The sequence below is a fragment of the Oncorhynchus clarkii genome, chromosome 27, assembly GCF_045791955.1.
Source record: "Oncorhynchus clarkii lewisi isolate Uvic-CL-2024 chromosome 27, UVic_Ocla_1.0, whole genome shotgun sequence".
NCBI classification, from domain to species: Eukaryota; Metazoa; Chordata; class Actinopteri; order Salmoniformes; family Salmonidae; genus Oncorhynchus; species Oncorhynchus clarkii.
Window position 1 is genome coordinate 18,785,756 of NC_092173.1, and position 27,690 is coordinate 18,813,445.

Below are 27,690 nucleotides of genomic sequence, written 5' to 3' on the forward strand. Positions count from 1 at the left end.
CGAGAATTTCAACATGCCTTTTTCTACGGCTGGCCATGCTTTCCACCTGGCTACCCCTACCCCGGTCAACAGCTCTGCACCCCCCGCAGCAACTTGCCCAAGCCTCGTTTCTCCTTCACCTAAATCCAGATAGCTGATGTTCTGAAAGAGCTGCAAAATCCCTACAAATCAGCTGGGCTAGACAATCTGGACCCTCTCTTTCTAAAATTATCTGCCGCAATTGCTGCAACCCCTAGCCTGTTCAACCTCTCTTTCGTAGTGTCTGAGATCCCTAAAGATTGGAAAGCTGCCGTGGTCATCCCCTTCTTCAAAGAGGGTGACACTCTAGACCAAAACTGTGTCTATCCTACCCTGACTTTCTAAAGTCAAGTTAACTGTTTCGAATCCCACCGTACCTTCTCCGCTATGCAATCTGGTTTCCGAGCTAGTCATGGGTGCACCTAAGCCACGTTCAAGGTCCTAAATGATATAATAGCCGCCATCAATAAAAGACAATACTGTCCAGCCGTATTCATCGACCTGGCCAAGGCTTTCGACTCAATCACAGCATTCTTATTGGCAGACTCAACAGCCTTGGTTTCTCAAATGACTGCCTAGCCTGGTTCACCAACTGCTTCTCAGATAGAGTTCAGTGTGTCAAATTGGAGGGCCTGTTGTCTGAACCTTTCTGTATACTTCTGGCCCTTCTTTGGACACTGTCTTAACAAACCTCCAGACGAGTGTCAATGCCATACAGCACTCCTTCAGTGGCCTCCAACTGCTCTTAAATGCTAGCAAAACTAAATGCATGCTCTTCAACCGATCACTGCCCGCACCCGCCAGCCCGTCTAGCATCACTACTCTGGACGGTTCTGACTTATGTGGACAACTACAAATACCTAAGTGTCTAGCTAGACTGTAAACTCTCCTTCCAGACTCAAGTTAAGCATCTCCAATCCAAAATTAAATCTAGAATCTGCTTCCTATTTCGCAACAAATCATTCTTCACTCATGCTGCAAAACATACCCTTGTAAAACTGACTATCCTACCGATCCTCAACTTTGGCGATGTAGTTTACAAAATAGCCTCCAACACTCTACTCAGCAAATTGGATGTAGTCTGTCACAGTGCCATCCGTTTTGTCACCAAAGCCCCAAATACTACCCACCACTGCAACCTGTATTGTCACGTCCTGACCTTAGTTCCTTTATTATGTCTCTATTTTAGTTTGGTCAGGGTGTGAGTTGGGGTGGGCATTCTATGTTTTGTGTTCTATGTTTTCTATCTCTATGTGTTTGGCCTGGTATGGTTCCCAATCAGAGGCAGCTGGCAATCATTGTCTCTGATTGAGAACCATACTTAGGCAGCCTGTTTTCCCACTATGGTTGTGGGTAGTTATTTTCTGGTTAGTGTTTGTTGCACCTGTCAGAACTGTTTGTTTATCGTTTTGTTGTTTTTGTTTGTGTATTCATTTTTGATTAAAAGTATTATGGATACGTACCACGCTGCACTCTGGTCCTCTTCATCTTCTTCCACCAACGAAAATTGTTACAGAACTACCCACCACAAAAGGACCAAGCAGCGTGGAAGGGACTCCTGGACAGGTGAGCAGCGCTATCTGGAGAAATGGACATGAGAGGAGATACTGGAAGGCAAGGGACCCTGGGCACGGGCTGGGGAGTATCGCCGTCCACAGGAGGAACTGGAGGCAGCTAAGGCTGAGCGGGGAGCCCGATAGGCAGCCCCAAAAATGTATTGGGGGGGGGGGGGGGGCCACATGGGGAGTGTGGCAGAGTCAGGTTGGAGACCTGTGCCAACTCCCTGTGCTTACCGTGGTGGGCGTCGTACTGGTCAGGCACCGTGTTATGCGGTGGAGCGCACGGTGCCCCCAGTACGCATTCTTAGCCCAGTGCGCTACATCCCAGCTCCCCGTATCTACCGGGCTAGGGTGAGGATCCAGCCAGGGCGGATGGTGCCAGCCCTGCTCTCCAGACAGCCAGTGCGTCTCCTCGGGCCAGGATATCTTGCGTCGGCTCTGCGCACTGTGTCTCCCGTGTGTCTGCACAGCCCAGTGCGTCCTGTGCCTGCGCCCCGCACGTGCCGGGGTAAAATCACCATCCAGCCAGGACAGGTTGTGCAGGCCCTTAGTTCGAGACCTCCAGTGCGCCTTCACGGCCCGGTCTATCCTGTGCCTCCTCCAAGGACCAGGCTGTCTCTCCGTCTCCTCCCTCCAGGTTCTCCCTCCTGTCCGGAGCTGCCAGAGTCTCCCTCCTGTCCGGAGCTGCCAGAGTCTCCCTCCTGTCTGGAGCTGCCAGAGTCTCCCTCCTGTCTGGAGCTGCCAGAGTCTCCCTCCTGTCCGGAGCTGCCAGAGTCTCCCTCCTGTCCGGAGCTGCCAGAGTCTCCCTCCTGTCCGGAGCTGCCAGAGTCTCCCTCCTGTCCGGAGCTGCCAGAGTCTCCCTCCTGTCCGGAGCTGCCAGAGTCTCCCTCCCGTCAGTCAGGAGCTGCCAGAGTCTCCCGCCCGTCAGTCAGGAGCTGCCAGAGTCTCCCGCCCGTCAGTCAGGAGCTGCCAGAGTCTCCCGCCCGTCAGTCAGGAGCTGCCAGAGTCTCCCGCCCGTCAGTCAGGAGCTGCCAGAGTCTCCCGCCCGTCAGTCAGGAGCTGCCAGAGTCTCCCGCCCGTCAGTCAGGAGCTGCCAGAGTCTCCCGCCCGTCAGTCAGGAGCTGCCAGAGTCTCCCGCCCGTCAGTCAGGAGCTGCCAGAGTCTCCCGCCCGTCAGTCAGGAGCTGCCAGAGTCTGTCGCCCTTCTCTCCGGCGCTGCCAGAGTCGCCCTTCTCTCCGGCGCTGCCAGAGTCGCCCGTCTATTCGGGGCCCGCTGCAAGGGCGGTGAGGGTCGCCGCTCCAAAGGCGCCACTTAAGTGGGCCAAGACTATGGTGGAGTGGGGTCCACGTCCCGCGCCACCGCGGACAGATGCCCACCCAGACCCTCCCCTATGGGTTTAGGTTTTGCGGCCGAAGTCCGCACCTTTGGGGGGGGGGGGGGGTACTGTCACATCCTGACCTTAGTTCCTTTATTATGTCTCTATTTTAGTTTGGTCAGGGCGTGAGTTGGGGTGGGCATTCTATGTTTTGTGTTTCTATCTCTATGTGTTTGGCCTGGTATGGTTCCCAATCAGAGGCAGCTGGCAACTTAGGCAGCCTGTTTTCCCACTATGGTTGTGGGTAGTTATTTTCTGGTTAGTGTTTGTTGCACCTGTCAGAATTGTTCGTTTATCGTTTTTGTTCGTGTATTGATTTTTTATTAAAAGTATTATGGATACGTACCATGCTGCACTTTGGGTTTCTTCACCTTATTCCACAAACGAAAATCGTTACATGTATGCTCTTGTTGGCTTACCCTTGCTACATATTCGTCGCCAAACCCACTGGCTCCAGGTCATCTATACGTCTTTGCTAGGTAAAGCCCTGCCTTATCTCAGCTCACTGGTCACCATAGCAGCACCCACCTGTAGCACGCACTCCAGCAGGTATATTTCACTGGTCACCCCCAAAGTCAACTCCTCTTTTGGCCGCCTTTCCTTCCAGTTCTCTGCTGCCAATGACGGGACCGAAGTGCAAAAATCACTGAAGCTGGAGACTTATATCTCCCTCACTAACTTTAAGCATCAGCGATCAGAGCAGCTTACTGATCATTGCACCTGTACATAGCTCATCTGTAAATAGCCCACCCAACTACCTCATCCCCATATTGTTATTTATTTTTTTGCTCTTTTGCTTCCCAGTAACTCTACTTGCACATTCATTTTCTGTTTAATTGCTGAATTGTAATTATTTCACCCACTATGGCCTATTTATTGCTTTATCTCCCTAACCTTACTACATTTTCACAAACTGTAAACATACTTTTCTATTTATTGACTGTACGTGTGTTTATCTCATGTGTAACTCATGTGTTGTTTGTGTCGCACTGCTTTGAACTATCTTGGCCAGGTCGCAGTTGTAAATGAGAACTTGTTCTTAACTGGCCTACCTGGTTAAATAAAAAATAATAAAAAATATTTTTCTCAAACCCATCCTCATCTCTCTGAGCCTCTCCTTTTCTCTTCCACCATTAAACTTAGTTTCACATGGAGCTGAAGTCATGTTAGGACACTCATCCCTGCTTCTACAAACATCCCTTCTTCAAAGGATAAAGATAGAGCTTAAGGCCGGTCTTTGTTTTTCAAAACCCAGGAAGCTCACAAGCAGGGAAACACCCTCCAATGTTTCACTGCTTCATTTTGCAATATCATAATGTGTAGTCTTTTGAGTCAGAAGTTCCTTCCAGACTAATAGAGACAGTAGGTCAGCCCAGCTGTGTACAGTACAGTCTGACCTGCAGCCCTGACCTATAAAGAGTGACCTGCAGCCCTGACCTATAAAGAGTGACCTGCAGCCCTGATCTATTAGGAGTGTTTCTGCGGACCTATGAGGAGTGCCTGCAGCCCTGATCTATTAGGAGGGACCTGCAGCCCTGATCTATTAAGAGTGACCTGCAGCCCTGACCTATGAGGAGTGATCTGCAGTCTTGCCCTATTAGGAGGGACCTGCAGCCCTGACCTATGAGGAGTGATCTGCAGCCTTGCCCTATTAGGAGGGACCTGCAGCCCTGACCTATGAGGAGTGATCTACAGCCTTGCCCTATTAGGAGGGACCTGCAGCCCTGACCTATGAGGTGTGATCTGCAGCCTTGCCCTATGAAGAGTGACTTGCAGTCCTGACCTACAGTATAAGGAGAGAATATACAGAGAGCCTGCAGCACATCGCTTCCTTCGAGTGTCACCCTTAATCCTTCAGTCCACCGAGAGTTAACGTTTGATAAACATTCTATATTTTTCCCGTAGTGAAATTACAGTACTACTGTAAAAACACCGATGTTGTCCATCTTTCTTGTTATGCAGTCTCAAAACGTGTAAGAAGTTTTGTCCAGGTTTGGCAAAGCAACACGGTATGTAGGAGGAATTCACCTTAGCTTTAGGGGGGAATGATGAGCCCAGGTCCAGGGCCCAGCTGCTCTCTTTTCTCTGGTCCGACTCGTCCAATGCACACACACTCGTCAAATGTTAATGCTGACAGGATTCACAATTCATTTAGTAGTCTAGCGTTTTACAAGGCTTGGCACGCGTCTGACAATGATTCAGCTGTCACGCCACTTTGATCACCAGCTGCTGTTCTCTGTCAGGGCCAAGGTGTGTGTGTGTGTGTGTGTGTGTGTGTGTGTGTGCCTGAGTATGTGCCTGAGTGTGTGCCAGGGCCAAGGTGTGTGTCTGATATGTGCAGCTGATGCTCCACTTCAAGCTTCAATCACCAGAGAGGTTATGATGAGAAATGGGTCTCGGCAGGGGAAAGAATCCACATGAGAATACTAGAAAGCAACAGGTGTCTGGTTTAAAAGCCAAATTGTTTTAGCTCAGGATAGAATCATCTTTCAACAGGTCAATGGACAGGGTAACCCTCCCCTTGCCTGCATGCCTTTCTGCGTTCGGTTTCCTTAAACGTTGTCCCTGTTAGTGTGTAGCTACAGTACCTCAGCTAACTATCAGAACACATTACCATCTAAACAAAGGCTAAATGATCTGTATGGATCCAAACCGCCCTGGTTTTGTGAGACCTCAACTTAGGGAAACGTTGCTCTGTGTTTGTAATGGAAACTTGATTTCTTTGTGTAGAAAGTTAGCTGGTTCCAGCCCATGTGCCCTCGAGTGAAACACCAAATCTGGATTGCTTCAGTCAACACCTCAGCTGTTGGAATGGATACATCTCAAATGTAAAAAAGTCACCTTGCATGAAAAGCCCTTGCTGAGGAAAATATTTAACAAATTACAGCTGTAAGGTTGTCTCTTGTTCTCGGTCAAATGGACAGTTCCTGTTCGACCTGCCCCATATATTTTCCCACATTGCCTGTTTGAAGGGACTGGGAGCAATAATCTAATTTCGGCCTTAGATGCCCTGAGAGAGAGGGAGGGAGGGAGGAAGAGAGAGAGACAGAGAGAGAGAGAGAGAGAAGCGAGAAAGAGCGAGAGAGAACTCTAACTCTTACAAAAGCCAAAGCATTATACTTCCCAAGCCGAGCTCTGCAGCGCTGGCGACCCCAGCCAAAGTCAACTTCTACCTAATATCCAATATTAGGATGCTTTCACAAAACAGATTTCTGAAACTCAATGACTTGTTCGAGAGACGGAGGAAAAAACTCAGTCTTCAAGGAGCCTACAGCAATCTGTTCTAAATCTTATCAGACTTTAAGAATATTATTCTATTCCTTATCTCTCTAAGCACACAGCCGCGGTAGTGGCCTAGATGTAATCACCTCTGGTTTAGGAAATTAAATAATGGCTTAACATGACTAATTCCCTAATACTGTGCTCCACACTGGAAAACAATATTTACAGTACACTATCAGTAGAGAGGGCAGTGGCAAAACTTCAACAAGGAGGTTTCCAGATATTGTGTCGGCCTAACGTTACAAAAATATTCATCAACGCGTTGGCACCATTGTGTTGGGGCGGCGATGATGGGAGTTCACACTACCAATCATCACTCCGTCTGGGACATCTAGGGGTTGAGGAAAGGGTGATGTGATATAGTGTTGGAGGGATGGAAGTGTGGAGCAGCGGTTGAGGGATGGAGGAGACGTGGAACGCTCCGGGTCACACCCTAGACAGGACTTCCCAAACAGCTGCCAAACCAGGGAGACTCAGCCACGATTAAAACATAGGGGTGATAAGGGAGATGTGGCTGACAGTCCGTCAAGAGAGGTAGCCCTTCATTGAACAACAGTATGCAATACGCTACACTTCAGGTTTCGCCCGTCATTGACATGCACTCTAATGCATTCTATACATACAGTATTAGCAAATAACTACACCACCCACTTCCTCCTATCAGTAATAACTCAAATTCCCTTCCTTTTTAAAACACTTCAGTAAGATTTCTTAGACAACAATGTACTAGAGGAATTTTCCTAGTTAAAAGCATAACAGGATACTCTGACTTGAAACTACCAGAATAGTCTGGTACAGTACTGGTACCTGCCTTGTGACTTCTACAGAACTGTACAAAATGGTATAGAGTGCGAAAGAGTGAGTTGGAGCAGATAGCTTACCAGGTTTGGGGCCTTTTCCACCGGCTCCTGTTGAACAAAGCACCAAATAATTAATCTACAAATGATCCACTAAAATAAAAATACACTAACGTTGAATAAACATATTTAATTTCATAATTGACACTGCACAGTCAAACATAGTGCTATAGTTGTCAGTGCAAGGGCTTTAAAATAAATGTAAATAAGTCTCAACTTTCAATGTTCTGTAGATGAGTACACACCTCCTCCTCCAAGGCCTAACGCTCCTATGCCTCCAGCCCAGCCACCAGGGACCAGACCTCCAGCACCAACACCACCCCGTCCTCCATATCCACCAGCTAGGGGAAACATAAGGCCTGGTTAGGCAACAGGTTTTTGTAATCACTATCATCTTTGTCACCTTTGTCATCACTATCATCATCATCATCATCAATAACACTTACAGTATGTAAGCTTATAACTCAACACTTCCCTCACTCCATAGCCATTTCCTGACAGCAACACAGAACACACCCAGATGGGGACCAGGACAGCACACTGTGGTTTTATAGGTGTGAGGAGAACAGTCTAACTCCCTGAACACCTTGTTAAACCAGACTTAATGACAGTGGTTGTTTCTGAGCACTGTGTTTACCCAACAACAAGAGTGTCATTAGAACCAACACAATAACTAAACTATTAGCTTAGCTTCTGGCCATGTGGTGGAGTGGAGGAGAACTCACACTGTAGGCTTTCCGAGATGGAACGAGAGTCATTTCGCAGATGTAGGCTAAACCATGCAAAACTATGCCTATTCTATTCCAGCAGTTTTGTGACATAGCTACACACTGACTTAAAAAGTGTGAGGTTCTGGTAGTTAATGTGGTGTACTGTAGTGGTCAGGGTGTTCAGTATGCATGTCACAACTTCTGCCGAAGTTGGTCCCTCTCCTTGTTCAGGCGGTGTTCTGCGTTCGAAGTCACCGACCTTCTAGCCATCGCTGATCCACTTTTCATTTTCTATTGGTTTTGTCTTGTCTTCCATCACACCTGGTTCCAATTCCATCAATTACATGTTGTGTATTTAACCCTCTTGTTCCCCCCCATGTCCTTGTCGGTAATTGTTTCTTGTAGTGCTTATGCACGGTATGCAGGTATTTACCGGGTTTTGTTTGACCCATTTATTGTATTGTTCTTTTGACCGTTGACCGTTGTAAATCGGTTTTCCCTCTCCTGCGCCTGACTTCTCTGCCGCCAGTACGCACCTCACTACAACGCATGCTGCTGTCTCTGCTCTGACAAAGTAATAAGACCAGATATAGTAGCCACTCTCCATATCTCTCTATGTGAGTGGCTGTGATGAGAGTGGCCCTGGTGCATGTAACCCAGTTTAGTCCCCTTACCTGCACGCAAGACAGGGAGCTAAAGCTCTGTGACAATGTTGTGGTTGTGAAAACCCTAATTACTGTAGGTCTCAGCAGCAGCACACCCTGTTCTGTTTCACCTGTCTTTGTGCTTGTCTCCACCCCCGTCCCGGTTGTTGCCCATCTTCTTCATTATCCCCAGTGTATTTATACCTGTGTTCTCTGCTTGTCTGTTTCCAGTTTGTCTTGTCAGGTCTTACCAGCGTGTTTTCCTGTCTCCGTGCTTTCTCAAATTCTGTTTCCTAGTTTCCCCGGTTCTGAACATTCTGCCTGCCCTGACCCCGAGCCTGAAAGCCTTTCTGTACCTGGCCGAGTCTGACCCGTTTACGAACCTCTGCCAGTCCTGATCCCAAGCCTGCCTGCTGTTCTTTACCTTATTGACTCTGCCCTGGATTACGGACCTCTGCCTGCCTTTGACCTGCATTTTGCCTGCGCCCTGTTTGGGTCAATAAACATCTGTGACTCTAGCTGACTGCATCTGGGTCTTATCCTGAGTTCTGATAGTCTCTCTTAGTCCAGCTAAGTGACAACTATTAGAGGAGGATACTAAAGTAAGTATTTTCTACTCACCCCCAGTTTTAGCTGGTTTGTAGCCTGCTCCTGCGGGTATCCCACCAGCACCTGTTGGTAAAACAAGAAAAGAAAAAGAAACAGAAAGAGAAGCAGAAAGAGAGTTGTGATACAATGGATAGGTTGACATTTGTTTTAGTTCTCCCCCTGGCTCCTCTATACCTCCATCAATCTCTCCCTCCTTTCCTCCATTAATCCATCCGTCCTGCTGTTTGGGCCTTAGATCATCTGCTAGCTCTGGGTCCTCCGGTCTCTGACCTGACCAGATACAGTTTCTCCACACAGAGACTAGACCACTGTGGTGGGTAGGAGGCTCTAAATCTCTACATCTCAAAATCTTCAAAACGGTGTCCCAATTGGCACCATATTCCCTATATAGTTGTACTACTTTCGACCAGGGCCCTGGTCAAAAGCAGTGCACCATGTGTGGAATAGGGTGCCATTTGGGACACACTAAATCTCCAACAGTATCCCAGAGACACCTTTTAACCTCTCAGAGTGAAGAGAGGAATGCACAGGGTCGGTGTGGCAACTCACGCTTCCTCACACTGTATTTCACTGTAATTTATGGCCTCAATGCTGTTACAGTGAAATCCTACGGTACAGCTATGCTTATCCAGAGTACAATGGGAAATAGTATGGAGCGAGAGCGAGAGAAAATACAAGGGATATTGGGTTTCTGTATATGGCAGTAATGATCAAGAGAGCCACATATGAGTCAGCCGTTTAGGACCATTTCAAGTTGCCTGCCTGTTGTTTAAGGCTGGTTTTAAGGCTGGAGGTGTGTGGTTCAACTGTCCTGGTGATTGTTAATGTTTTACGTGCTGAACACTAGTGAAAGCCAACAGCCACAGGGGGCTCTTAGTGGGTTTGGAGAGGGAGTGCAGTGGTGATCGTTGGTTGGTTTGTGGTTGATATGGAGACATGGAATACTGTACACTACAGGCTCATTGCTAATGGTTAAACTGTGGGTTGCAATAGACTGACCCAACATGTGCTTTTTTTTCTTCAGTACGTAATGCTGCAGTAATTTAGTTGTATGGGTTTTGTGTTGTATGCTGGGAAACAGGAAAGGTGTGTTTGGTACATTATATGATCTATGTTGTGTGTGTTGTATACATATTTATGTGTGTGTTGTATACCTGGTTTTGAAATTGAGACATGCTGCCGTTTAATTGATTATGTACTACTTTATCAGTGATGTGTGGTCAGGGTGTGGTCAGGGTAGGCGTCCTACCCTTTGAAAATGAATGATAAATGAATAATAAAGAATATACACATATGATGTCTTCACTATTATTCTACAATGTAGAAAATAGTAAAAATAAAGAAAAACCCTTGACTAGGTCTGTCCAAACTTTTGACTGGTACTGTACATGTATCCCATTCCCAATATGTCCCATTTAATAATAAATGCGCATGCGTATTAGCGCAAAAGGCAGAGCACTATTCTGTCTATGGATGACACACATCATCTGCTGCCTTTTGGTGCTTACGTTCATTTTACTGCTAGCTAAAAGTACGCTGATCAGGATGGCTAACACATTGCATCTGAAACATCTGATTTTCTAGCGAAACAAGGGGTGATACGGGATGGAAGACCAACACTTGAGCTTAAGGACTTACATCAAAGGAAGGGACAGAATAATACCAAGATCATTTAAATCTGAGTGGTGTCAATGGAAAGACTGGCTCTGTGGACAACATCTGTTGAGAGGACATTTTCTGCGCTGAAAGGGATACTGATCAAGAACAACTCTCATCCCTTGCCATCATCGAGACCGATAGACTTTTAAAACTGAGGGCCAACAGGGAGGAGTTTTACAGTTCAGTCACTGATGTCTTCAACCAGAAGGATAGACACCAGGCGGTTGGGCTTTGTTTACAAGTAGGCCTAAATGTACAGTAGCGCCGTCTACTATTATTAAATTATAGTGTCTGGCTACTCTACCATGAAGGCCTGATTGGTGGAGTGCTGCAGAGATGGTTGTCTTTCTGGAAAGTTCCCTCATTGCCACAGAGGAACTCTAGAGTTCTGTCAGAAAGACCATCTGGTTCTTGGTCACCTCCCTGACCAAGGCCCTTCTCCCCCGATTGCTCAGTTTGGCCGGGCGGCCAGCTCTGGGAAGAGTCTTGGTGGTTCCAAACTTCATCCATTTAAGAATGATGGAGGCCACTGTGTTCTTGGGGACCTTCAATTTTTGGTACCCTTCCCCAGATCTGTGCCTCGACACGATCCTGTCTCGGAGCACTACGGACAATTCCTTCGACCTCATGGCTTGGTTTTTGCTCTGACATGCACTGTCAACTGTGGGACCTTATATAGACGGGTGTGTCCCTTTCCAAATCATGTCCAATCAATTGAATTTACCACAGGTGGACTCCAATCAAGTTGTAGAAACATCTACATTTCAAGTCTCATAGCAAAGGGTCTGAATAGTTATGTAAATACCGTATATCTGTTAAAAAATATATATCAATTTGCAGACATTTCGAAAACCTGTTTTTGCTTTTTCATTATGGGGTATTGTGTGTAGATTGCTGAAAAATGTGGGAAAAGTCAAGGGGTCTGAATACTTTCCGAAGGGAAAGGATTGGGATATAGCTAGCTACATCCCAATCAGTAACGCTGACTACATTTTGTGTAGTCACAGTGTAGCGCTGTGAATGAGTGTATTTTTGAAAGTGCTGTTTTTAGATGGGTTGTGGATGTTTGATGATTATCTTTGAGATCGTGTCATACAGATGAACATAGTCACAAAAATCTGCTTTATGAGTGTGTGTGTGTGTCACTGTACTTCTATCTAAAGAGACATGTTGTGTAATGAGTTGCGCTGTGCAGTCGTAGGTAGCTGATATATTACCTGGGTAGAGACCAGCACCTGGTCCAGCACCTCCTGCTCCAACTCCAGCACCAGCCGGCACGTACACACCTGGAGAGACAGAGCGGTAACATACCTGGTCAGTGACAGCTCTGTATGACTTCATGACACTAATCTAATGGTCCAACATTTAGACTGTAATCCGTAGTTTTTAAATGACTATATTCCAAACCTCAGTCATGACCAATACTCAAACCCATGACGAAACTACGGAACAGTAAGAGGTCAAGGCAAAGTCGGATTATCAAAAAATGCATTGTTTTAATCAAGCATTGAGATGAGGTACTGCAGTTGGAGGAACAAGGAACATTTTAGTGCATAGAGGGAGGTTTGGCCATGGTTTTACGTAACATGCTGTGACATTGTAAAACGTTTACTGCCACCATTGCCACATCAATGTTCTCTCTCTCTCAGCCCCTAGGAGAACTTTAGCAAGTGATACGTCAGTGCTACTCAACAAGGGAATCAGCAAGAATGTTTGTCTCCTACAGGCTACAGGATTCGGAAATATACTGTAAGAACCCTCTAACTGTAAGGAAAGAATAAGGGAGAGAGAGAAAAAGAGACGGGGAGTGTGTGTTAGAAAGGAGAGTGAATTATAATAGAGAAAGAGAGAAAAGGAAAGAGAGAGAGAGACAGAGAGAGAGAGAGACAGAGAGAGAGAGAGACAGAGAGAGAGAGACAGAGAGAGAGAGAGACAGAGAGAGAGAGAGACAGAGAGAGAGAGACAGAGAGAGAGAGACAGACAGACAGAGAGAGACCGAGAGAGAGAAAGAGAGAGACCGAGAGGGAGAAAGAGAGAGACAGAGCGAGAGTGAGAGAGAGAAAGAGAGAGAGACAGACAGACAGACAGACAGACAGACAGAGAGAGAGAGACAGAGAGAGACAGAGAGAGAAAGAGAGTGAGAGAGAGCGAGAGAGACAGAGAGAGAGAGAGAGAGAGAGAGAGAGAAATACAAAAGGGGAGACTTGTGGCATCCCCCAGCCAAAGAAAGCTATGAAGAAATGGAACAAAGCACATTAATAATTCAGCTCATGTAGTCGTGTTTCTGGTGGAAAGTTAACATAAACTGTGAAAATCTGCACTGAAGCATGACACTGTGCCTGCCGAAGACCACACTGAGTCACTCATCTGGACAGAGAGGTTAGCGAGGACAACAGAGTCAGTCATATTCACATAAATCCCCCAAATCGCATACCAAAATCTGATTAGCAGAAAGGGAAAATATTTAGTCTATCTGGTCTGTTTTTGTTTAACAGAGAACATCTATTCTCAATCAAACTTAGTACATGCCATCAGGGATTTGTATGGTTATGCTACGAAGCTAGAATTCTTAACATGGTTTTTATGACGGTGCATGTTGTTTTAAAAACACAATGCTTAGGAGTGTAAATAGGGGTCGGTTTGAGTGATGGTTTATTTGAAAGAGTTTGGCGGTCGTGTCCTTGGAAAACAAATGAGCTCACAGTTGAAGCGGTCTGAGACAGATCAGAGAGAGGATGCTCTCTAGCCCAACTGCTCTTAATTGAGACGGTGAGGGAGTTGGATGATGGGAAGAAGAGGCGATCGGGTTTCCTTACAGTTTGGCCTTGTGGTCTTAATGGCTGGCTGAGTAGTAAGAACTTGCTAAACAGACAAGGCTCAAGGTCCTAAGGGAAAGAAGAGGAAAATGTGCACATGGCTGAATGGTCAGAGAGGGCTTTCCAGGGCACAGCATTACACTCTTAGAAAAAAAGCTGCAATCTAGAACCTTTTACACAGAGGGTTCTACATGGAACTCAAAAGAGTTTTACCTGGAACCAAAAAAGGGTTCTACCTGGAACTAAAAAGTGGGAACAGTCAAAGAACCTATTTGGAACCCTTTTTTCTGAGTGTACAAAGTTTCGCAAAATGACTGCATACTCTGAGGATGATGTACATTACCAGTCAAAAGGTTGGATACACCTACTCATTCAAGGGTTTTTCTTAATTTTTTACTATTTTCTACTTTGTAGAATAATAGTGTAGAATAATAGTGAAGACATCAAAACTATGAAATAACACATTTAATGCATTTGAGACAATCAGTTGTGTTGTGACAAGTTAGGGGTGGTGTACAGAAGATGGCCCTATTTGGTAAAAGACAAAGTCCATATTATGGCAAGACCAGCTCAAATAAGCAAAGAGAAACGACAGCCCATCATTACTTTTAGACATGAAGGTCAGTCAATGCGGAAAATTTCAAGAACTTTGAAAGTTTCTTCAAGTGCAGTCGCTAAAACCATCAAGCGCTATGATGAAATTGGCTCTCATGAGGACCGCCACAGGAAAGGAAGACCCAGAGCTACCTCTGCTGCAGAGGATAAGTTCATTAGAGTTAACTGTACCTCAGATTGTAGCCCAAATAAATTCTTCACAGATTTCAAGTAACAGACACATCTCAACATCAACTGTTCAGAGGAGACTGCATGAATCAGGCCTTCATAGAAACCACTACTAAAGAACACCAATAAGAAGAAGACTTGCTTGGCCCAAGAAACACGAGCAATGGACATTAGACCGGTGGAAATCTGTCCTTTGGTCTGATGAGTCCAAATTTGAGATGTTTGGTTCCAACCGTCATGTCTTTGTGAGACACAGAGTAGGTGAATGGATGCTATCCGCATGTGTGGTTTCCACCGTGAAGCATGGAGGAGGAGGTATGATGGTGTGGGGGGGGTGCTTTGCTGGTGACACTTTCTGTGATTTATTTAGACTTCAAGGCACACTTAACCAGCATGGCTACCACAGCATTTTGCAGCAATACACTATATCATCTGGTTTGCGCTTAGCGTGACTAGCCTTTGTTTTTCAACTGGACAATGACCCAACACACCTCCAGGCTGTGTAAGGGCTATTTGTTCAAGAAGGAGAGTGACTGAGTGCTGCATCAGATGACCTGGCCTCCACAACCTCCCGAACTCAGCCCAATTGAGATGGTTTGGGATGAGTTGGACCGCAGATTGAAGGAAAAGCAGCCAACAAGTACTCAGCATATGTGGGAAATCCTTCAGGACTGTTGGAAAAGCCTTCCAGGTGGAGATGGTTGAGAGAATACCAAGAGTGTGCAAAACTGTCACCAAGGCAAAGGGTGGCTACTTTGAAGAATCTAAAATATTTTGATTGAACACTTTTTGGGTTACTACATGATTCCTTATGTGTTATTTCACAGTTTGGATGTCTTTACTGTTATTATACAATGTAAAAAATTAAGAAAAACCCTTGAATGAGTAGGTGTGTCCAAACCTGTGACTCATACTGTATGTGTGAGTGTGCAAGTCAATGGATTGATTTGTGTGTGTGTGTGTGTTCTTAAATATGTGTATGCTTACTTGTGTCTGTCCACTCCAGACTCCAGTCTATTTGGCTATATGAGTGTGTGTTTGTGTTCCACCCTCCTTCCTCAGCTCAGTGGATGCCATGCCAGCTCCCTGACAGAGCCCCCAGGTAGTGTCCTGTACATTGCCAGCAGGGTGGAATGATTGTTCTCCACTTCAACCCAACCTGCCAGACTCTCATTTCACAATCAAAGGGAGGATTTCCTGTCCCAGGGTTGAGAGGGAGGACAGATGGAGTGAATGTAGTGCCTGCTCCAATTTTCCCCTGGTCAGAAGCCCATCATATCGTAACTACTGTACTGTAGCTACCCCACCATACTACTGGGCAGGGCGGAACCCAGTAAGGGGCACTGGGTTCACAAGAACCAACCCAATTAGGTATTCATTGACCTGAGCTAAGAAATGTGAACTATGCTGACTTACAGTATCAAGTCATTGATTTCTTATCACTGTCGAGCTCAAACTCAAAGTGTTCTCTAAGAATTTTTTGATCATGGGAGTCTTTTGGAATGCATGTGTTTGTAGGTCATACCAGAGGCAAAGGAGACTTGCAGAATTAGAATGCAACATGCAACAATTTCAACGATTTTACTGAGTTACAGTTTATATAAATCAGTCAATAGAAATAAATCAATTAGGCACTGGGAAGGGGTGCAGACATGGGTGGGCCTTGGAGGGCATAGCCCCAGCCACTTGGCAGCCAGGCCCATCCACTGGGGAGCCAGGCACAGCCAATCAGAATGAGTTTTTCCCCACAAAAGGGCTTTATTACAGACAGAAATACTCCTCGGTTTCAATCAGCTCTCTGGGTGACTGGTCTCAAACAATCCCGCAGGTGAAGAAGGCGGATGTGGAGGTCCTGGGCTGGCGTGGTTACACGTGGTCTGCGGTTGTAAGGGCGGTTGGACGTACTGCCAAATTCTCTAAAACTATGTTTGAGGCGACTTATGGTACAGAAATGAACATTCAATTCCCTGGCAACAGCTCTGGTGGACATCCGTGCAGTCAGCATGATAATTGCACGCTTCCTAAAAACTTGAGACATCGGTGTTGTGTGACAAAACTGCACATTTTAGAGTGGCCTTTTATTGCCCCCAGCACAAGGTCCACCTGTGTAATGATCATGCTGTTTAATCTGCTTCTTGATATGCCACACCTGTCAGGTGGATGGATTATCTTGGCAAAGGAGAAATGCTCAATTTAAGGGATGTAAACAAACTCTCATTTGTGCACAAAATTTGAGAGAAATAAGCTTTTAGTGTCTATGGAACATTTCTGGGATCTTTAACACTTTACATGTTGCGTTTATATTTTTTTTCAGTATAAGTAACCATAAAGTTACCAGTAACCTGATTTAAATCCCATATGGGTGGTAAAGTAGTTTCTATCTGGTCTTCACTGTGAACATAACATGCAATCTTCTGCATTAGCAATCTATATAGTTTATAAGCCAAACATGGGAGAAACAAAAGCACACGATTTCATGGTTTCCCATGAAACGGATCTGCCTTACCTCTGAGGCACTGGAAAAAAACATTTTATTTAGTCTACAATGTTGAACCATGTTTTGGCATCCTCCGTTAGTCAATAACATTGCTCCGATTGTTTTGAGTTCAAGTTGAATGGGCTCGTTTTGTCCACGAGACTCAAGCGAACAGATTTAACTCTATAGGGCGTTTTTGCTCTGCTTAGTTTACAGTTTGAGTATCAGCCAGAGGAATAAGCACTGACATGTTTACCAACCATTAGCTGGCCATGAATTTTAATAAAACCAGACCAAACAAATCCATAACTCGAGAGCCGAATACAACTGAAAACCTATTTTACAAGCCTGTATGTCTGATGTTCTGTTCATTGAAAACCTATGCAGGCCTATTAGGCCCGAGTTTATTGCAAAGTTGTAAAGCAAAAAAATGAACTGTAATGACTGGATGGCAAACAATTAGTGATTTAATAGAGCAGAACTTGTTCTCCAATCCAAAGTCGCACGGAAACACTTAGCTAATTGCTAGTACTCCCCACCCCTTGTTAAAACCTTAGTGAACCATTACGACTCCTCTCCCGTCTCCAACCTCTGGCTCTGAGAGCTTTCAGAGATCTTTAGGCTAAGCCTGAACAAGTATCTGGGGAGAGGAGTAGACAATGAATATGACGAGTCTCCTCTCCAGTCCAGTTAGCTACCATTAATTTTCCCATTAGACACCTCTGCAAGCGTTATAATGGCAAAATAAGTTTGTTAATTAACAAATAACGTAATTCACTGCCATCATGCCCGGTATGAACTTCCCAAAAAGTTCTAAATGTACAAGCAACCGGAAAAATGTCTTGTCTGGAAATAATATATTGTTTTGACCAAGTGCGTGCATGCCAAATTCACCTCTTCGGAAAGATCACTGTAAAATTGTACCCTATATTGTCTACTTAATCTACAGTGCTGTCAGAAATACACAGGCATCCTTCTTAATTCAGTTGCCTGAGAGGAATGAAACCACTCAGGGATTTCACCATGAGGACAATGGTGACTTTAAAACAGTTACAGAGTTTAATGCCTGAGATGAGAGAAAAACTGAGGATGGATCAACAACATTGTAGTTACTCCACAATAGTAACCTAAATGAATGAAAATATTCCAAAACATGCATCCTGTTTGCAATAAGGCACTAAAGTAAAACTGCAGAAATGAATACAAAGCATTATGTTTGGGGCAAATCCAACACAAGACATCACCGAGTACCGCTCTTCATATTTTAAAGCATGCTAGTGGCTGCATCATGTTATGGGTATGCTTGTCATTGGCAAGGACTGGGGAGTATTTTTGGGATAAAAGGAACCAGAATAAAGCTAAGTACAGGAAAAAGAGGAAAACCTGGTTCAGTCTGCTTTCCAACAGACACTGGGAGACAAATTCACCTTTCAGCAGGGCAATAACCTAAAACACAAGGCCAAATATAGACTGGAGTTGTTTACCAAGACGACATTGAATGTTCCTAATCTACCTAGTTACAGTTTTGACTGAAATTAACTTGAAAATCTATGGCAAGATTTGAAAATGGCTGTCTAGCAATGATCAACAACCAATTTGACAGAGGTTGAAGAATTACACAAAATATAATATGCAAATATTATGCAATCAATTGTGCAAAGCTCTTAGAAACTTACCCAGAAAGACTCACAGCTGTAACCGCTGCCAAATGTGATTCTAATATGTATTGACTCAGGGGTGAGAATACTTATGTAAATTAGATATTTCTGTACTTAATTTCGAATACATCATTATGGGGTATTGAGTGTAGATGGGTGACCCAAAAAATATATTTAATCCATTTTGAATTCAGGCTGTAACACAACAAATATGGATAAAGTCAAGGGGTATGAATACTTTCTGAAGGTACAGTACATCACCAAAAAAAAAACAGTTTGTTTGTGAATTAAATTAATTATACAATGAATGATGTACCTTAACTCCCGTTGATTTAGTCAATGTGTAATAAAAAATGAATCCTATGAGTATTTCACAGCAATGATCAGACTGGCGTGTTTTCTTCTATTCCCTTTTCCTTGAACGTAAGACAAATGATGCCGAGCTATTTAAACCAACTGGAATTGAAAAAATAAACAAAAATTATTGGGCCATATTTTTACTGCAGGCTATGATTAGCGTAACCTTGGGCCTTCACTGAGGCACATTTAATTTCTTCCCAGACCATACATAAAATACACACCTCTACAAATCAGATGGACATGTCTCCATATCACATTTTGTTGATTAGTCAGGGCTTAACAATGAGAAATAAAATAAGCACGCCATAAAGCATTTTTTAAACTAAGCAGTTACACATTTCTTTCAGATTCCTCAATACAATGCTATGAGCTATTCCCAAAAGTGTGATCTACTGCTCAGGTTTCCACACTTCAATTAGTGTATTTATCTAAAATCATTCATGTCTGTCATCATTTTATGCACTGATGTTTAACAGTAAAATGCTTTCTAATGACCTTGGAGAACTGTCTTAGAATCACATTTTAACATCACTTTCCCAGTTTAATGTGAAGAACACTTCAAAACGGAGATATAATTAGATATTTCTCTGTCGGTGTTAAATACACAAAACAAAACAAATAATTGGGTTCAATATGTTTTTGGGGGCCATTTTGTGTTGTTGTTGACTTTGCACATGAGTGCCAAATTACTCTCATGTGGAGACAGCGTTTTGCCACATGCCGTCAGAGCAGAATTCCATGACAATGTCAGAGTCATTCATCTGGGAAGACTTCCCATAACCTCCATGGAAAACCCTATCGGACTGGAATTACGTGCCTCTGCAAAAAACACTAACAACCGTAAGAATGTATGAATACTTTCTGAAGGCATTGTAATTACATGAAATATGATTGCATTACGTGTAGCGCATGAAACGACAGGTTGATATGACATTCATCCACTGCTGTAAGTGATAAAATGAATGATCTTTCGGGATACTGTACTGCTGCTGGATCAGCCAACCTGTACATGGAAGTAATGACTGATTTTATCGGCGGCGCCGATGAGGTGGATTTGGCGCATGCACACTCGGTCAAAAACAATACATATTCTTTCCAGACAAATCATTTTTTCAGTTGCTTGTCAATTTTTATTTAGAACTTTTTTTGGCGGTACATAACAGTGGTAAATGACGATAGTTATCTAAAAACCTAAAAGGGTTCTTCGGCTGTCCCCATAGGAGAACCAGTATCTGGGCAGAGAAACTGGTTCCAGGTACAACACTTTTGTGTACTATGTAGAACCCTTTACACATAGGATTCTACATGGAACTCAAAATATTTCTCCCTGCAACCAAAAGGGTTTCTAGCTGGAACCAAAAAGAGTTATCCTATGGGGACAGCTGAGAACCCTTTTGGGACCATTTTTACTAAGAGTGTGGGCTAGAGAGGAAACTTGTCATATTCATCATCTCTTTCTCTGCCCAGATACTGGTTCAGGCTTAAATAAACTGTGTCTAAATATGTTTGAGTGTTCCAGAAACCTGCCATTTATGGAATTAACACCTTCCATCTGTTTATTCATCACACCATCCATCCCTCCTGTAAATGAAAGTGTGTCTGTGTCTGTTAAAGCTTGTGCGGCCAGCAGCAGGCCCAGGTCACCCTCCTTCCCAGAAGGTTCTCTTAATATCAGCCTTCCTATTCTGACTGCAGTGAAAAAGGAGGCTGACATCAGTCTTAAAGGAGGCTGACATCCTGAGACCAAGATCTACAGAGCAGTGCAGCAGAGCAGATTGGAGCAGACTCCCTCCTTCCTGGTACTAAGCATCAACAGCTATCGGACATGTTGCGTCTGGCCTACATTTTGTCACATTTTAGCATTATATTTTCCAAAACATTTAGCGAGAAAAGGGAGGGGGGAGGTGGGTCAAAGAAAGGAAAGTGTGAAAAGAGTAAATTTTGATGACATCCCTGCCTCTCTTCCTCCCCTCCCCTCCCCTCCCCTCCCCTCCCCTCCCCTCCCTCCTACAGAACTCAAGGCACCAGCCTATCTGACACACACATCTGTGGAGCAGAGCATAAATGTAAAGTATGCAAAGTCAAATAAACAAACGACATACAGACGGCACTGTTTTAAATTGAGGCAGAATTCTGATCTCATAATCGCCACTAATTTTCAGCCTTCCAGTGTCTCTTGGCTGAGACAGAACCTACCTACCTACCTGCCTACATAATTGCAAAAGGGTTTTCTAATGATCAATTAGCCTTTTAAAACGATAAACTTGGATTAGCTAACACAACGTGCCATTGGAACACAGGAGTGATGGCTTCTGACAATGGGCCTCTGTACGCTTATGTAGATATTCCATAAAAAATCAGCTGTTTCCAGCTACAATAGTCATTTACAACATTAACAATATCTACACTGTATTTTTAATCCATTTGCTTTTCTTTCAAAAATGTGCTTTTCTTTCAAAAACAAGGACATTTCTAAGTGACCCCAAACCTTTGAACGGTAGTGTAGGTAAATTGCAGTTGGTCCAGAACAGAGCAGCACTTAGATGTACACCGAGGGCAAATGTCAGTAAAATGTAGGTGATCTCTCCTGGCTCATAGTTGAGGAGAGATTGACTGCATCACTTTTGGTCTTTGTGTGAGGTGTTGATGTGTTGAAGGTACCGGAATGTCTGCTCAAGTAGTTGGCACACAGTTCGGACACTCATCGGTACCACACAAGACATGCAATCATAGTCCCCAGGTCCAGAACAGAGAAACGCATAGTATTAAATAGAGCGATGACTACATAAAACTCTCTGCCAGCCCAGGTAACTCAAGCTAGCAAAAAAAACAGATTAAAAATCAGATAAAAGTACACCGTTACGGCAAAATGGTAACTGTGAAGAGACACAGACATTTTGATATATTTTGAATTGTAATTTGCACTGCATTATATATTGTCTTATGTAGGCGGGTGGCCTTGCACAAGCCTTTGTTTCTGTTAGCCAGAATGGATCATAAGGCAGGAGACATCTGAGTATTATGTAGTATGATGTAGTATTATTTAGTGTTATGCATATTATGTATTTTATTTGTTGTTTTGTTTCCTGTTTGGAGCCCAGGAAGAGTAGCCGTTGCCTTAGCAGCCGTTAATTGGGGATCCCAATAAAATACTAAATGCTATTGATTCCATTGCAAAAGGCATGCTCAATCAAGCCCAGCTAAGGTATTGTAAATTGTTTGGAACACTATTTGAACACAGGTTTTGGGGCCGGGCCTGCTACTCACTGTACTGTTCAGTCTGGTCGGAATGAATCATCTGGGTTAATTAAGTATGCTTTATTGTTGTGCATTTAGCACCAGTTGCCAGCAGACCAAACATCTCCAGGGAGATTCTTGTGTGGTTGACATTTACCCACAACCGAAACCATGGTCATAAACAAACCATGTAACAATGCTTGTTCCCTCACCACGGTAAGGACTTATGGGCAGTGATTATGGCAGTGCCGTGTAATGTTGTAGTATTTTTTCCCGAAGATTTCATGTCAAGTCTTTACGATCAACCTGTGACATTACAGTAGTGAGCATGTTAAAACATAAATAGTATAACGTCAGACATACATTTGTAAGTGGGTTGCATTAAACATCCCATCTGTGTTACATACTGTAGACACACATAATAAAAGTGTGTGTTGCGTACAGAACAGTCAGGGAGCTTTGGTACAGCCTGGACATTTCCAGTGCTCTCCTTTTGAAATATGCGTCTATTAAAACCACTCATCCATCCCAAATCTGGTTTGGTTTCTACAACACTCATAGTTACAAAAAATTGTGATGCTCAGAATCTATAACCAGTGTGTAAGTAATCACTCCATGCTACATGTTCTGTAAGCGCTTCAGATGTTTGGATAAGTGATTTCCCAGCCGCAATATCCTGTTCTAAAATGGCTTCGGGAGAGAGAGTGCAGTAGTGAGAGAGCATGTTTTAATATAAAACTGCCAAAGATGGAGAGAATGTCAGAGCAGTTAACAGTCCTGCCAGTGAGTGTGTGAGAGTAATGAATAAACACAGCAGAATGAGAGTCTTATCTCCAGGAGCCCCTGCTCACTCCAGCGCTGAAAGGGGTCATGGAGCAACAATGTACACACGGCCTGGTTCTCAGAGTGTAACTCAAGGACCAGGGTTGCGCAAAGGTACCGGTAATTTACCAAAGGTACCGGAACATTCAGTAATTTTGGTTATTAACAAATAATGTATGGCAATCTATTGTAACTTTGGTAATTTATACTTGAACATTTTTGCATTTTTTCCCATATTGTACATGAGTGTTAACACTTAGCCTAATGAATAAATAAAAAATCATCTAATCAACAATTGACTTTTTTCACAACTGCCACCAGTTTGGGGCCAAAACATTAACAACAAAGACATATTGACATAGTAAAAAAGTAAATAAAATATATAAATTATATTTCATGCTGAACTCATATTAAACACCAATGGTATTCACTAAGTTGATATTTAGGAAAATGTTTTACAGCTTTGTTATTCTATAAAAAAATACATATGTCTTATTTTATAATTGTATATATTTGATGTGTGAAAAGGCAACACAGAGGGCTAGAGATAATTACAGACACCTGTGATAATCTGAAGTACCCAAAAGGGCCACTAGATGTCTTGCGACCAATTACATAAAATCCTTGAAAGATACAAAATGTCTGGTAATTTACTGGTAGACTTAGAAAGTTAGCAGTAATATACCCTCCCTTTGAACACTACTCAAGTCCCAATCAAGGTATAATGCAGATGGTGTATCCATTCCTCTAAAGAGTCTAAAACGTAATTTTTTTCCTGTTAATAGTTTTAAGTGGATTCAGTCGTTTCAGTTTTGAAGAAGATGTGATCCGATCATATTACTTTTAAGTCTTCCCCTAAGTAGGTGCCCCATGGCACTGAGCAGTAGCCCCTCTGCCAACGGCGCCACGAGACACCAGGGTGTCAATTTAATCCTGTTATCCCTTCCTGGCAACCCACCTCATACAAAGGGATTAAGCTCAGAAAGGTGGTTCGCTCACAAACACACGTCTCCAATAAAGAACCAGAGAGCTGCTGCAAAGCTCAACAAAGTAGAGCAGAGTTGAGATAATCAGATTGGGAATCTACCAACCCAACCAGTGGTAAAGCAGGGGCGACACAACACAGCAAGCCAGGGCAATTCATCACCAGTCTGCCCGACTGACAGGCGAGGTGTGCCATTCGATCTGCCATGATTTCCTTCACCTTCAACTGCGGCCAGGAGAGTGTCATTGACGGAGAGAACTAATGGATTAGAATCCTCTGAAGTCCTGAAGACCTGAGCGTCAACGCCAAAAGAGGCAAACTGGCTTCCAGGGCATCCAGGCAGCACTGCATGCAGGACAAATCTAACCGACTCAGGCTTTTAATTCTATTGAGACTGGCTGGAAGGAAATGAACAGAGTCGGTGGAACTTTTGTTATTTTTAATCCTCTGCAGGCCTCTGCATGCTTGTCAGGGTTATGTCATTAACAGTGTTTGTCATAAAACAGAAACTAATGACTCTGGCACGGTTTTTGAAATCCGTCATTGAATGGAGTTGCCTGGACTAAAGTAACATAGTACACTGAGGTGTGAAATGAAACACTGACATCTGATACCCTTCTTGGCAATTTAACATGCAGAAGAGTGAACAAACTCTGATTACATTACTTTGTGTGACTAAGTACAGAAAAGTATGGGTGAGAGAAGAGTTTGTCGAAGGCCAGGATAGTTATTATTCTCAGAGGGGATTGGCAGTAGGATTGGAAGCTGACAGAATGTTTGGTCTTTCCTTCACAAGCCTCATACTATCCAGACACTTCAAGGTAAACATATGATGGAAGTGGATACCACAGGAAACGCCATTAATGAAAAGATAATTAGCTAATTTACATCAAACAGAATGTGCTCAGAGCAGGCAGTCATACAGAGAGATCTTTATTCAACTGTAGTCTCTGCATTCAATTTAGTCAGACTAGGGTGCATCCCAAATGGAACCCTATGCCCTTTATAGTTCACTACTTTTGACAAGGGCCCAAAAGTAATGCACTATGTAGGAACTAGGGTGCCATTTGGGACTGTGTCTTTGAGGAAGAGGCCACTTAACCCCAGCTGTCCTCCTCAGATTTATTTTGATCAGAATAACATCCCATCCTCAATCTATTCGTCTGACAGATGGTGTTTGTTTGTGGGAATGTTAAAAAAAAACTTGAAGTAAGACAGAGCAGCAGTCTTCCACAGTACAGTACCTGCTCAGGGATACCAGACAGAGTTATACTGACAAGCTGCATATTTATTAACCAACTCCTTTCCTGACTTTCCCTCATGCATCATAACTCATTTACACTCACAAGAAAACAGTCTCCAATCCCATTCTCATGATAACTGTCCAAAGTATGAGCAAGCAGAGGGTTTTTTCGGTGCCGAACCCTCTTAAAAAGGAGATTGGGTGTTAATGGGGTTTGCATTACTTTCAGATAATTGACAGTTATTTGGAACGAGATAGAGGGTGGTTTCTTAACCTTCCACTCACAGACGGAGACAGATGGAGCTGGTTTCAGCACCTCAAAACAACTTTGATAGGGATGGGTTTTATATTCACTGAAGATCAAAGTTTGGCTCCTAAGCCAATATTGATATTCGCTGGCTCCTCCATCTGTACGCTGTACCTTCTGCCTGAGCTGAGCTGCTCTCGAAAGCTGAACTGAGCTCTGTTTGTTTCGGACGAGGCAATTGGCTCACCGGTTTAGGTCAGTGCAAAGAAGAGTTTGAAGAAAACTGCTGTGAGGGCAAAAAGGGAAAACACAATATTAGATGAGTAAATATCTTATCTAAGAGATCCGCTTTCAAATATCAGAGGTGCTTAACAGGAGAATGGGGTTTCTATTGACATGCAAGTTAACTTGCTATCCAATAAAGTCTAATAAAAAGGAGATAGGTTTTCACGTTACTTTGTGGTTTTTCCAACCTATGTATCAAGCATCATAAATGCTTATGTCGTGTCAAAATGAGATGAATTTGTCATAAGGTGGTTATAACAGGTGTCTGACATGTCACATTACTGATGCATTACTGTATGTAGAGTTTATGATGCATCACCTCAATTAAGTTTGACCATATACTTCCATCACACTCATTAACATTGCACATCCAGCCACCGATTAAGATACAGTTAAATATAAGACTATATAAGGGCAAAATATTCCAGTCATGGGTTTTAATATGGACTGTATCAGCTCCACCATCTATAACTCCATCTGACACAGTTTAGAGAGAATAATAGCTTGGACTCAGACACTAACAGCTGGGGAACAGAAGATGATTTCATTATTTTGAGGGAAAAAAATACATCTTTAAAAGTGCTATGGAACAGAAGAATGGGAATTCACATGGGAATTCATTATTGGGAATTCATTATTGGTCAATTCTACATGATGTACTGTAGCTGACGGAGAAGAGGGACCCTCTCATGCACACTGACATGCTGTAGTACTGCAAGGGACTGGGCTTTACATTACACTGGCTAGCTACACAGACAACTCCCCTCCGGGGCCTGACGGAAACCGTTTACCGTTTTTAGAACTAAACGGAAGCAAACAGAGCAAAATTAGAGTTTCTATTGGACAAATTCAGTTAGGTCCCTCCCTGTTTCGTTCCGTTTGCTTCCGTTTTGCTACAGAATCGGCGTAATGAATATGCCCCTGATTTCACTCACACTCAAAAACACTGAAACCTGTTGGAAACTGTTCTGTCTAGAAACCAAACATACGTCACTTTGTACTAAGCCAGGTCGCTTAGATTTCTGTATTTATAAGTGTAGGATGATGACTACATCTTTTATAGTTCAATCTTCCTGAAGAGCACTTCCAACACAAGCCCGTTTTTGGCCAGTTCCTCCTGCTTTATCTGATATCGTATAAATTAACTAAAATTTATGTTTGTTTTATAACCTCCACAATCCTTTCATTTCACTTTTAAATTTAAGCTATTATGTTGTTGTTTAAGTCATCAAATAAAATCAAGTTGAAAATATTGCTGGAGATCCAATTATTGGATCAATATTACCATGTGTGACACACATTTTCGGAATGACTAGCTTTTATATATCCTCAATATAAATACTTTACAATTCTTAAAAGAGAAATACGTACCTTGGATAGAAACGAGCCAGACTGCATAAAGCACAGTCATGATATCTGTATTTAGACACTGAATCTGCTGACATTGACAATGCTCTCTAAAAATGCCACAACAACCACTCTAAGCCTGCAGGCATAAATACTGTATCTGGTCCAAAACCTGGACAATATTAGCCACAACTACAAGAATACAAAGCACATGCTAATATGGAGCATATTACCATTGTGTTTTTAATTATAACCGAGACCGTGAGCGGTGCATCTGCAATGCAATGGAACAGAAAGTTGTTATCTTGAACTTTAAGTGCAATGGAAAGTTGTGGTTTTTAAAATCTTGTTGCTAACCTTTGACACTTGTACAGACAGTCAGATAGAATAAAGACTACTGAATCGTCATACTGTAAGCGCAGCTTTCAAAAGTAATATTCAGTTAGAATTATGCTATATATTTTAGATGCAAACATTTTAAGGGTATTTGAGAGAGAAACATTTTTGCTTTTATATGGAGAAAAGGTTTTGCATAGGATTTGTGAGAATTATGCCCAGAAATGAGTTATCTGAATTGCTTCCTAGACAGGTCTTCTTCAGCAGGGATTGTAGACAAAATAAACAGACAGGACAGGGTCAGTATATATCAATGCATGCATGACAAATATACCATACACTTTATGAAATAGGCAGAACTGCACACACAACAAATAGGTTG

General features: G+C 43.3%; 1 protein-coding gene across 6 annotated transcripts in view; it reads right to left on the minus strand.

The window, feature by feature from the left end:
* Window positions 1–27,690, minus strand: part of LOC139385528 (elastin-like) — a 107,280-nt gene that overhangs the window by 79,184 nt on the left and 406 nt on the right. For all 6 annotated transcript variants that reach the window (XM_071130650.1, XM_071130656.1, XM_071130653.1 and 3 more), the window contains exons 2-5: window positions 11,931–11,999; window positions 9,067–9,117; window positions 7,337–7,432; window positions 7,116–7,142 (exon numbers count right to left, since the gene is read on the minus strand). In XM_071130650.1, coding sequence (XP_070986751.1) covers window positions 7,116–7,142; window positions 7,337–7,432; window positions 9,067–9,117; window positions 11,931–11,999 — 243 coding nt within the window. The remainder of the gene's footprint in view (window positions 1–7,115; window positions 7,143–7,336; window positions 7,433–9,066; window positions 9,118–11,930; window positions 12,000–27,690) is intronic.